This window comes from Onthophagus taurus, chromosome 6 (genome assembly GCF_036711975.1).
Source record: "Onthophagus taurus isolate NC chromosome 6, IU_Otau_3.0, whole genome shotgun sequence".
NCBI classification, from domain to species: Eukaryota; Metazoa; Arthropoda; class Insecta; order Coleoptera; family Scarabaeidae; genus Onthophagus; species Onthophagus taurus.
The window spans coordinates 8,131,110-8,143,742 of NC_091971.1; the positions used below are offsets into that span (position 1 = coordinate 8,131,110).

General features: G+C 35.1%; 1 protein-coding gene across 13 annotated transcripts in view; it reads right to left on the minus strand.

The window, feature by feature from the left end:
- The window catches only part of LOC111427758 (Calcium channel protein beta subunit), a 54,527-nt gene that overhangs the window by 1,677 nt on the left and 40,217 nt on the right, over positions 1 to 12,633 (minus strand). For 4 of the 13 annotated variants that reach the window (XM_071196362.1, XM_023063030.2, XM_023063036.2 and 1 more), the window contains 7 exons: positions 3,027 to 3,143; positions 2,461 to 2,580; positions 2,197 to 2,404; positions 1,096 to 1,327; positions 542 to 974; positions 301 to 409; positions 124 to 159 (listed from right to left, as the gene is read on the minus strand). In XM_071196362.1, coding sequence (XP_071052463.1) covers positions 124 to 159; positions 301 to 409; positions 542 to 974; positions 1,096 to 1,327; positions 2,197 to 2,404; positions 2,461 to 2,580; positions 3,027 to 3,143 — 1,255 coding nt within the window. Of the gene's footprint in view, positions 1 to 123; positions 160 to 300; positions 410 to 541; positions 975 to 1,095; positions 1,328 to 2,196; positions 2,405 to 2,460; positions 2,581 to 3,026; positions 3,144 to 3,449; positions 3,489 to 4,415; positions 4,821 to 7,341; positions 7,656 to 12,633 lie in introns of those variants that run through there. The other 9 variants (XM_023063031.2, XM_023063040.2, XM_023063039.2 and 6 more) reach the window with 6 other exon arrangements.

Consider the following 12,633-nt stretch of genomic DNA (forward strand, 5'->3'; position numbering starts at 1 on the left):
CAACTAACGTATACGAAAAATCAATACATGCAGTACGTTTCATTTATAAGAAAGAGAGCGACTCTAGAGAATCTACAGAATCCCAACTTTGCAATCCAATATATCTAACAGCTGCGTGACTACCTCTATCTTGGCCATATCCGTATACGTCAGGGTGGGCTGCAAATATTAGTTGTGTTAGTTTTTGTTAGTTTGGAAATAAAGCGTTATGCTGATAGAAACTTATGATGATAAAATTTGTATGTTATAATTCTTGTTAATACTAAAATTATTAAGTTCGTATCTAATAAATTATTTTACCTGGTAGAGGAGGTCTTCCCTGGTCCCCACTTGGTGATGGTTGTGTAGAACCACTAATTGGTCTGGAAATATTTTGAGTTGTTTCCGGATGTGTAGACCTCCAATATTTCTACAAAAAATGTAATAAAGTTAAAACACCCCAGATTTTGCATGTACATTACAATGATGATTCCTAGAGATTTGAAATTGAGATTTAGAGTTTTTCTCTTGTAAGATTGATTATCGGAAAACCAGTACTTACTTCTAAAAATTCCGCTATATGCTCGCAAGCATCTTTTAGCTGATTCTCATCCAACGTAACATCGAACATCTCTGGTGGACACTGAGCTAATTTTTCCGCGGCCACCATTTGGACGTTTAAGTGTCTTGCTTGGCTTTTACCACGCGATTTAATAAGCCGTTGTAGCACTTTCGGACTGGAAATTTTGAGGTAAACTATGCACGGGGCTAAGGTGGTTTTGGCAAGTTGCGAGGGATGATTGATGGTATCACAGTCCAACACGACCAGCTGCAACGTTCTGGCCAGTTCGAATATTCTCTCGATCTCGGCTTGAACTTCCGCCATGCAGTTCGATCGAGTGTTGGACCGTTCCATGATGGCCCTCTTCGTGGGATTGTTGAGGAGCGAACGTTTAGCTAGCGAAATGTCCGCCATCACTCTCGTAATTATTATTCTAAAAATAATATTAATCTTTTAAGAAAAGGAATTACTTGTATAACGAATTTAAAATATACACATTTTATGTGTTTACTTAACCTTCGCTTTAAAGCAGTCTAATTTAGCTTTTTACTCACCGTCCTTCAAAGTTATGTTTTAGAAAATCAAATAAGGCTTTTTGCATCATGTCGGTTACTTCGTAACCTTTAAGCGATGGACCCACGAGTACAACTGGACGCATAGCAGGGACTACGTCGTAAGGAGCAGTGGTTTCTTGTTTTTTAAAGAACGGTTTTTTCTTTTCTTTGGCTGGCGGTGTTGTAAGCGATTTTCCCGTCCTCGTATTGACGACGGAATCCGATTCATCACCTACGCTCATCGCAAACGAATGTTATTACCACGAATAAAAATCTAAATAAAATTTACACAAAACCAAAAGAAATCAAAGTTTCTACGCTAATCTACCACCTAAAACGCGCTATACTAAATTTACAAAGGCATAGGTTTTTTGGGTGAGGAATGGTTTAACGGGAGCACAATCATATAAGGAAAGCGAAAAGAAAGCGACATTATTCGTTACGAATCAAGACGCAAAAAATAGGGAAAGAAACACCGTGTATTCGTGCATTCAAAAAACAAAAAAATAATAAAATTACTGCTGACATGTTTCTTTATAGTTAGAGTTTGTTAAATAAAAACAAAAATGCCAACAATAATAAATAGAAAATTAAAAATCATACAAGAAAAAAATCATCATCACCATATTGATCATAATCATCACGATGCATTTTAAAGAAAATAATGTAGACTATATAGAGAAATAAATCGCTGAATATAAAATTCAGATCAATTTTATTTTACCGGCCATTTAAAGCGGATGGATTCACACGTTCAATTCAAATCATGAACCAAATTAAGTATTTATTTATTTGCAAGTTTCGATATTTGTAAGTGAAAAATGTAAAACCACCATGTTAATTTTATTTATTTTTATAATTGCAAATGTTAAACGCCTTATTAAAGTGTTTTAGGAAGAATAAAAAGTTATTGAGATTATTAAAGAAGAGTAAAAATTAATATAAATTCAAGAGGAAATTAAAGAAATTCAAGGATAGACGTGTGAATACACCTTCCGAATTAAGATAACACGTTATGTAGAGTTGTCATTCCATTACACGGGTAGTACACGTCAAGAACACCGATAAAACCGTCGCAAATGTGCTGTGGATGGGACATACCGGGCGTAGGAGGGGTGCTACCTCTGGAAACATCGTTACCAGCTGCACCAATGTTGGAGCTCGAGCTCGTTTTGCTTGAGTAGAGCTTCGACCTCGTTTGCGTTTGTTGCAGTCTCAAATTTTCCAACTTAACAGGAGAAGGAATAAAACCGACGTCGCAACCTTCTTTCACTAATCTTCCGATCCACCAGTTGTTATCGTATTTCTCCTAAAAAAATTGTATATAATACAGATTAAATTAAAATAGCACAAATATGTAATTACTTTTATATGAAGAAAGTCTCTAACATCGAATGATACGGCGTATCCATGCACTGGCGAATCATCATCAACCGAACCGTCGTAGGCAACATTGGTTCGGACAGCAAATGCTACCTGTTTTGCCTAAAAACAAAAAAAAATAACGTTTTAAAGAATGTAAACTACTAAAAATAATGTTCGATACGTCTCGAGAAAATTGATTAGAACGCGAAGTATTTTTAGATCAAACGTTGGATTGATTGGCAACTAGCTATGAATAAATTAGATACGTGAGAGAGAATTCATGTATATATCGAACGTTATATACGGCTTTTCAAACTCGGCTTTTCCATTCGCTTGTTAATTATTCAGAGTTTTTAGAAATATCCAGCATAGTTTCAACGCGTTCATAAAATAGCCGAAAACAATTTCCGATCCTCTATCGTAATATCCTGGATGTAATATTTATTTCTACTGGCTATATCTGAAAGATTTAAAGGCTTAGGTTAGCTTTAGAAGCCAAATAAATAAAATTTCCGTTCTATGATACACAATCAAATAAAGAAAAAAATCAATACAACTTAACTTACTCTTGCTTTTTCCAACTGACTAAGTGCTTGACGTTCCTTCTCCCGTCTGAGCGTCTCCTTTTCTTCGTCGAGCGACAGATCTGAAGATGGCTGTGAGTAGTTTGAATCAGCTGAGCCCTGAAAAACATAATCTTACAACACCGAGAATTTTCCTTTAACTTCAGTGATTAGCAATAATAACCAACAATCTACGAATACTCAATGTGATGTGTTTCGTGGTTCTCGATTTCTAATGGACAGCATGAAGACATTAATAGAGAGAAAAACACCAAACAGTACATGCAAATGAAAACGCATAGCCTCATGGAATGGAGAGCGATTGAAGATGCTTTCAAAATCTGTTACACTTTGCGATCATAGTATTTCGCGATATTATATCCATGATGGCAAAGTGTTACAATAAACGAAAAATTGGTTGCTTACCAAAGACGTGTACTTTGACATAGGGTATTAACGGTGCCACTGGCAAGCATGCGACAAATATAAGCTTCAGCTGACCACATTAAATGTTGGGTTTTGAGAATTATTAAATTGAATAAAATATTTTCAGATTATAGAAAATACTTCCAACAATATGTTGAGGTCAAAAACATAAACACGTTCAAAACAATACATTTGAAGGTGTACTTTTAAAGGTTACATACACCTTCAAAGATTCGAAATAAATCGTGTGTAAGTAAATGTAAATAGGTGTCTTGTTTGTTATTTCTACGAATCGGCTATGACCTAGATAGTCACATAGATACATAATACAGATTTCTACGCTAGAGTTAATCCTGGAACGTTGAACAATAAATCATGAGATAGAATCGTACAAACAAGGATATCAGAAAGAAGTGCTGCCTTATTGGAGGTCTTTATTTCAAATATCCCTCGTATTGTGGAGAGACGAACAAAGAACCTAGATAATAAATGATTCTCTGGTTAGATATTCTTATCTAAATAGCGTACTAAGAAGAAAACATTGGAAGTTTTTGCCAGGAATTCCAAATTTCTTTTTGTCGTTTCTATGAGGGAGAAAATTTAATACATTAAAAAATTACCATAAATATTAATTTTATTGTCGAATTTTTTTTGTAAGCGTTTCTTCCGTACTACGATTTCAAAAGAATTCCAAAGTAAATAGTTTTCAGTTTATTACCGTTACTTATTTTAAGAAAATATTTTAGATTGTTATACTTATATATTAGAGAGTTGTATATAAGGAAGGGTTGGTCATGAGTAGAGTGACGTCACACTGCACACAACCGTTACATTACGTGAGACGGGGTTGTTTTCAACCGGAGATCCAAAGATTGGCAAATTCCGGCGATTTTAGCCAATGGAAACAATCTGCGGGGCGCGTTAGTGTGCGCATTGCGGAGTTTCGACCCCCATTCATCCTCTCACCTGAGTGAATAGTTTATAGTATCCCTGATTGTTGTGATTGTTGTAGCCTATCATTATGTGACATTTCACCGATCAAGTGACCGACCGCGACAGTTCACCGCACTCCGGATCCACGCGCACACTAAACGAACGATTTAACGAAAACCGAACGAACTGGTTGGGGAAATGTGGGTTACAGGTAAAATAAACTCTACTCCCTCTAAACACTCTATGCGCTAAGATTCTACGACTACGATAGAAATTTCTGCACGCGTTTCTAAAGCGGCATCCCGATTGCGGAGCTCGAACGGACACCGAATCCGTATTGCGAACCGACTTTTTCCATTGCACTGGTTTTCAGCAGGATGACTGAAATGGTAGCGCAGTGCGGTTGAAGGCCGCTAGGTGCGACACTGTCGGTGGTTGCGCCACGCGTCGCGACGTACTTGACGGCGGGGTGGGGTTCTCTTCTTTGTTGCGCACGCGTCCTTATCGATTCGTACGCTGACCAGCTGATCAACACGCGTGCATCGCCCTCGTCTTATTTCATCCCCCTCAAAAGATTGACTTCGAAACGCGCCGAGCTTTTGAATGGAACCATTCAGTTTCGAACAGAATACCAACCCCCTCAAGCAAATTTACAAATTTCTATTCTTATTTATTCGGGCTAAATCGGAATGCTTCTAGTACTATATCTAGTATTAGTTCTAATTTTAGCTCAACAATGTATCAATTTTCTTGAATCTTTATATCGTTTATAACTAAAACTAGAATCATAATTTGCACCATCATTAGAACTAACACTAGACCCAGAACTAGAAAGTTTCGGATTTAGCCCGAATGTTGCAGTCTCAATATGTTGTACCTGAATGCTGAATCTTTAAATATCTTTTTTGATCTAAAACTAGAGTTAATACTTGCACCATCATTAGAACTTACAAAATTAACAGAACTAAATGTAACTCATTCAGGTAAAGATTGTTGGGTAATGTTTTCCTTTGAAACAATCACTCAGACAAAGAATATTGGGTTCGGTAGAATTAGCTTAACGCTGTCACTAGAACATTAAGGTGGAACCATTTCAATAAATTTCAGAAACAAGATGTGTGAGAGGAAATTGCAATACAAATGGACAGGACCGTTGATGAATGCAAAAAGAAAATGGACTACCATTTAGCAGCTCTCGGGAGGAGGAGAAAATGGAAATCTGATTGCTTGCTTTGATATTTTAAATACTTCAGACTGGAATAAGAATCGCCAGTAGACACCGTAGGGTTAGAGCCAGCCTAACCTTTCTTGCGCAGGAATTGCTTTCTGAAATGTGATATCCCGTTTCGCAATTTTGCGCTCAATGGATGACATTTCAAGAAGAAGAAAAAAAATTATTATAGAATGAAAACGTCGAAAAATATGAAAATGAAAAAAAAGGATCTTTACCCCAATGAAAAAGTCGTTTTAAAAACGGCGGCTTAAAAATTGGAACGTTACAAAGAATTCAAAGATATCCAAGCCAAAGAATGACAAAGAAAAGAGGATTCACGTAAACTGAAGGAAGTACAAGAACAAATGTCTAAAGAGGAAGAAGATGAGAGAAACTATACATTTTTATAAAAACTTTCTATGATCTTCGACTTGAATGTCTTTAAAGATTACGTCTACGTTAATCTTATGTTAGGAATAACTATAGCTAACTTCGTGGAGTTAAATTTTTCAATTTTAACACCATTCGTACTTAAAGAATTCCAATTCGAAAATGTTCAAATCGCTACTTTCATGTCTTTATTAGGAGCCTAGTGAGATTGTTGTCAGATTTATCGTACCGTTATTAGCCGACAGAATTGGATGAAAAAATAAATCATCTTTTCTTTTGGGCGTTCTTTGTATGGAATTTGGAAAGATAAGTATGAGAGAAATAATAAAATAACTTTTTAGATTATCTTCTTTTCTAGTTCTTGTTTATACTCAAACTTATCAGTGGTTTTGGAAAAGGATTAGGAACCGTTTTTATAGCTTTAGTTATTCCAAGTCATGTGCCATTAGAAAAGTTACCAGCAGCTTCTGGTCTTCAATTAGCAACGAGTTGACTTTTATTTCTTGTAATGGGACCAGTTATTGGTAAGTAAAAATTAAAGTGTTGCATTATACAAAAAGTGATTCATAAAAATTTCGTGATTGTATTGATAAGATGTTTTTAAACGTTTAGTTGAGATTTTAATTACGTTTTAATGGCGACAGAAGTTTGGCGGTGGTCTGGATACTATTGGCTTAGGTGTAGATGCTGTTAACGGAAGGCTCGATACTGTTAATACAAGACCAGATACTGCTTGCTCGATGAATAGACAAGTCAAGATTGAATAGGTGGCAAAAGACAAGGTACTACCAGTACCAAGCGGCTGCTGCTCTATCCTGCGGCGTACTGATTGTGTGATGTACCTGTACACTCTTGATTCGTATCGAATACCCGTTGCACATTTAGGGACAACACACCTTTAGTGTTTAGCCGTGCGCCTCTCAAGATAGATATGAATAGATTAAGGAGTGAATACTTAAAACATTTTTTTAACAGAATTTATAGTTTAGAAAACACACCAAGGATTACACAAGTTTAGAAATACAAGCAGCTTAGAAACAAATATGATTTATGGTAAAGTACACAAATGCAAAAGTTATTGACATTGAATTCCGGGAGCTGTTTTTGCGAATCAAATCATTGCAAAATGCTGTAAATCGTGTAAAGATGGTGAATATTAAGGAAACTCAATGTTCTAAAAACAATTCTAAAACAATCAAAAATTTATGAAAACAAACGTTTATGCAGAAAAAGCTATGACTCATTCGTTCTTAGTACTGTTAAGTACACTCACATAGCCCGTAGTACGTTCGAGCTAAATTTACTACGTTCATTCATCTGCTGGCAGTGCAAGAGGACGATCCCATTTTACATTACCCTTCTGTTCCTTCCAAATGGTATATAGCTTTTATGATGACGATGTTTCTTCAAGATGTTCTTGCTTCGGTGGTGATGGTGATGAGACATTTTCTTTTATTTTTTTTGTGGGGGTGGTAAGAATTTGAGAAATCAAGTTTATTGCTCACTTTAAAAGTAGAATTCGAAAATCGTTTTTCTCAGTCGATCATTAAAACTGTGTTTATGCTATCTGATGTAAACAAATCGCGGAATAATAGGAATCGAACGAGCATAAAATTCCATTCTACACGCAAAACAACACCCAACCGGGCCGTCTCTGAATCTTGGACTGCTCCTTACATGCCAGAACTTGAATCTAAATATAAAACGGTCGCCGAGATATACGTTCAATACTTATTTTTACCAAGTATAATGAAAAGAACTGTCCCGATTACAATAGCGGTCGAAATTAAATATTCAAAATTTGTTCTTATTAAAGTGTTATAGTGCGGAGGATGTTTTTTGGGTCAAGGTTTTGCTAGTAAATTCTCGGAGGTATTTATTTTCAAGAGGGGCCGCAATAAATCTTCTGCCCTGGGTTTGCGTTTAACGCTCACATCGACTTTCGTTAAACAAACCTTCAATTGTTTTAACATTGTTATGAATATATTTCAAAATTTTTTGTGGAAACAAAAAAATCAATATATAAAAGAACATCGATATTGTTGATAACTACAATAACCGTCTCAAAAAAGATCTTTAATTTTCATAAAACCCGATAGATGTCACAAGAAGAAACGAATCGGAATCCAAAGATCAGCTTTATATCCTCACCAATAGATGTTGCTGCGGAGTATTTCGCGCCACATTTTTAAAAGCAATAAACTCTCAAAAATATTACCTAGAAAAAAAAACGCTGAAAAGAAATAACAAAAAAAGCCGCGTTAGTAAACAAACAGACGAATTTACATTGTAATTAAATCCATCTGGCGTGAGGCGGTTCTTAGAAAATAAAACCGTTGACTATTTCAAAGCTCTCTTTATTCTGTTATTATTAAACAATCCAAATAAACTGCTTACGTTTTGGTAAGTAGCTGTTGCACAAACGATCGGATGATCTCTAAATCTGTCGTTTGTGTAATGATTCGGTTCACCGCGGTAATTGGGGAAGGTGAAAACGGCCGTCTTTGTACTATTTTCAACTCGATTCTATTGAAGTTTAAAAGTCATTAAGGCGAGTGTGGTGAATTGTTTAAAGCGTAGTTTTTTATCGTCGCCCCTATAAATATTTCCGTTACACTGTTTACCCAACAATCGTAACAATACGCCTTTAAAAAGACGTACTGCGACGTGTAAAATTGCTAAAAGCTCGCGTCAGACTCAAAAAAACAATTTTATTACCACTTGGGGTTGGGTCGTTTACAATGTTTCCTTTTCGTACCTTAAAGACACGCCAGCTGTACCGGTTATATGAGAAACACATTCAACTTCCTGCCTTCTTTTACCCGAAACGACATATGACTTTAATGCGAATTGCAGTATTTCGCTTCTCCCAAAACCATTTCTAACTTTGTCATGACAACGAAATAGACCAGATGTTACTTTTTCCAATTTTCTTTGAAACACTCATATCTATTTAAATATCTATTACTTTACAATAACCTAAGAAAATTTTGTATAAACTACATATTTAGAGTGGTATTTTTATCTAACAAACATCATTTGTTTTGGAAGAAGTGACACTGAAAGTCGTACGCTTCAGTTGTTGCCCTGGAATGTTATTGCGCCATATGGGCGATGACGGTAAATGCATTGCAGAGCCTTAAGGATCGTATTACTCGTCTGCAACCCCTCGTACCACCCTCGTCAAGGTCACATAGACCTTATTGCATCGGACAGAATAACATGGAATGGGTCTGGCATAAAGTCAAGTCACTAAAGTAGGGTTGCTCCTTTGATTGATAGACCAACTGTTATTGCTGAAGATATATTAGCCAAAACGAGAGCACATACATCGATTTCTAGACACCACAAAAATAACTTTATTTATATTAATATTAAAAAATATGAATGTTTTTAGTTCTAGATTCTAGTAATTTGATTATTAGTATTAGTTCTAGTTTTATTTGTAATTTAGAGCCAAGAAATAATATTTTAGAGCATTTATTTGTTCAATTGAAATGTAAATGTACCTATTCTATTCTGGTACCATCAAATACTAAGTGACGAAAACAATCTCTTTCAATTATCACACATATTGTTAAGGCGCAAATGAGGTTAATGGACAATTTGACACTCATCGTATTTCCATGTGATCCGCGCGTGACGGAAAGCCTAAATTAATTGTGTATACGCGCATTCATACATGCGCTACATAAAACAAGAAAAATAGTGTTCCAAAATTACTGCCACGTGCCGAACCACGTGGGTTATTTCTAGAGTAGCATATAAGAACTTCTGCTACATACACCATCGTTTAAATACTTTTAATCCAAATAAATGATTCAACAATGTAAGTGTGTACAATACAGTTAATTTTGTATGTTTAAAGAATAATATTTTAAAGTCTTAAAACAAATGTCGTGTTATAACTTATCGTAAAGTAGAACCGTCTTCAGTTCGACAACTGTTGGTATGAGGGCTGCTCGTTTAATTTTAAACGTTTACCAACAAACAAATTTCAAACCGACGGTGCTTATCGTAAATATTTGGCCCATTTGAAGCGGTTTAAAATTAAACGAAGAAGCATGAGCGGCAAGTAAAGAAACATAAAGGCTGCGTAGACATTTAATCGAAGATGGTCTGGATGCAGTCTGCAGTGAAAGTTTAATAATAGAATTAGAAGTTTGGTAGGAGTTGTTTGATTTTAACTTTTAACAACACTCTATGCAAGCTCACAAAAAATACCCACGTCTTTGAATTTAAAAAAATTGAATAATGTGTATTATTTCGTAAGCACTTTCGAATAAAATTTATGAATAGATGAGCTTTCTATCATAAATCCAAACTCTTAAACGCCAATCTAAAGCGTAATAAACGCAAATCGAACACATATGGACATTACATATTTCAATTTTAAATTTATCGTATTGTAATTACAACGTATAGCTCGATTAGTTCCACTTCGAGTATACTTATACAGACGGTCGTGTGTGTAAAATCGACCATTTTTACGAAAACTGTTTCGGCCGTCCACCGTGGTCATAAATTAGAAAACCAAAATTCTCGTTCTTTTTATGTCCAACCGCTCACCAAGCGGCCTCAGTCGTAAAAATATGTGGGCACATAGCGGTAATTAAAAAGAAAACGGAAATCGGATTAAGTTGAGTGGATCGAAGAACTTGTCAGAAGTTTTTATGGCCGTTTCTATATAATATACGCGGCAAGGTATTAGATGAACACGAGAAAAGAAACGGATGTATACATTATTATTTTTGCTTCTAGAATTATTTACGTAAAAAACAAATAAATCGCCTACGACCTCATCTAGGACGTTACCCAACCCATAAAAGACCATAAAATTCGTGAAAGTAAATCAAAGAAACCGTTATCGACCATGTCAATATTTATTCAATTATCCCACTTTAATATCTTTTTTGTGTGTACTAATTTAGATGAATACTAATTATATTACATTTTTGATTGAATAATCAATAAAAAATCCATAAAATTATAACTGAACCAAAATTTGCGGTTGATATTTAAAAAACCACAAGCTAATTATTTCGCAGCCGGTCAAAATGTCGCTAATTAATTGACGTTCAAAATTTATGAATTCCAATTATTCGGTCTGGTAGAGATCGGTATCAGTGAACTTTATTGCATTCAAGACGTATACGTGCCCAGAACATGCCGACCCTGTCTGTGTCCTATTACGAGTGGCAAAAACGCAGACCGATAGATTCAAAAGCATAATTAATTTTCGTTTGTGCCGTATTTCGTTACTCGACGCTTTTGTTTCTGCCGAACGTTTCTTATTTCTTTTTTCGGTAGACGAAAAACGTTTTATAATATACTCGACCTAAATAACATATGATGATGTTTCGTCTTTTGACAATATCAACTATTTAGTTTTTGCTAAGATTCCCGAAATGATTTAGTGAGAACAGGAACGGAGTAAATATTTTTGTAAAACCTTGTAATCACTAAAAATAAATAATTTATTCGAAGAATCTTTTGCTGGTGAAAATCACGCGCATTTCTAAGAGAAAAATACTGATTCTTTAACCACAACTTAAGCATAGTTTGCGGTTGGGTCATGTACTCGCAAAAGTTTCATGACGTACTAGGAAACACATTAGAAGTTCGCTTTAATTACTATCGCGCAAACAAATTAGATAAGAAAGGAAATTGCGGTATGATTTCATACATTCTGCTCGTGTTGTGTTATTATTTTATTTTTCCTAGAACTGTTTACGTTGACATCTTTACTCTTATAAAGCGAGTAATCTTGGACTCGTTAAAAACAGCATAGTTATTTGGGACATGTTGTGGAAAAATATATTTCATCGGTAAGACGATTTCTTCATCGTACTACAACACGCGTAGCTAAATATAAGAAACGGAAACGTCTCGAAATAAATGGGCGTAAAACAGTTAAAAAAGTCCAATGAAAGTGGCTCCAATGAAGTTAAAACAGTGGCTTCAGTCCAACGTTGTCCACTAAACTATCTTTTAATCTAAATCTTTTGGAGGAGGGAAAAAACCTTGTTTTGCTCTTAACTTAAAAAGAAACAATGTCAATGACGCAATATCAAAAAAACGTGTACATTTATTTCGAATCGCCAGGTTATATTTTCGTCGGCATGAACGCACGATTTTTTTCCGATTTACGCAACCAAAATTCTCAGCACCCACGCGCAATAATGCGATCTCTTAAGAATTTGATATTATTATTTAATAAACAACGTTGAGTAAACTGTTAAATATCCCATTACGGATCGGATTTGAAATTTTAAACTGTTGAGTATATAGTTTATTATTTGGCTTTGAACACGGTGGCTTAACACAGCGGCATGAATAGCTTGCAAGTGATTAATGATGATGTAAACATGTTGACATACGTTGAACTGTTAATCCAAAAATGTATTATAGTTATTTCACAGCGAGAGGTTCTACTTACTTTAAAATATGGTAATGGGAAAATAAAATGAAATAAAAATGAGTAGGTAAGTGAAAAAAAAGTACTGAATGATTTCGTTAATAAATTTATAGAGTAATTAGTTGAGGGGCAACAATACAAGGTGTTAAATAAAATCACAAGACCGTAAACACCTGTATACAATCTTGTAACAACCCAATTAATCAATAATACAAGAAACAAATAGCATC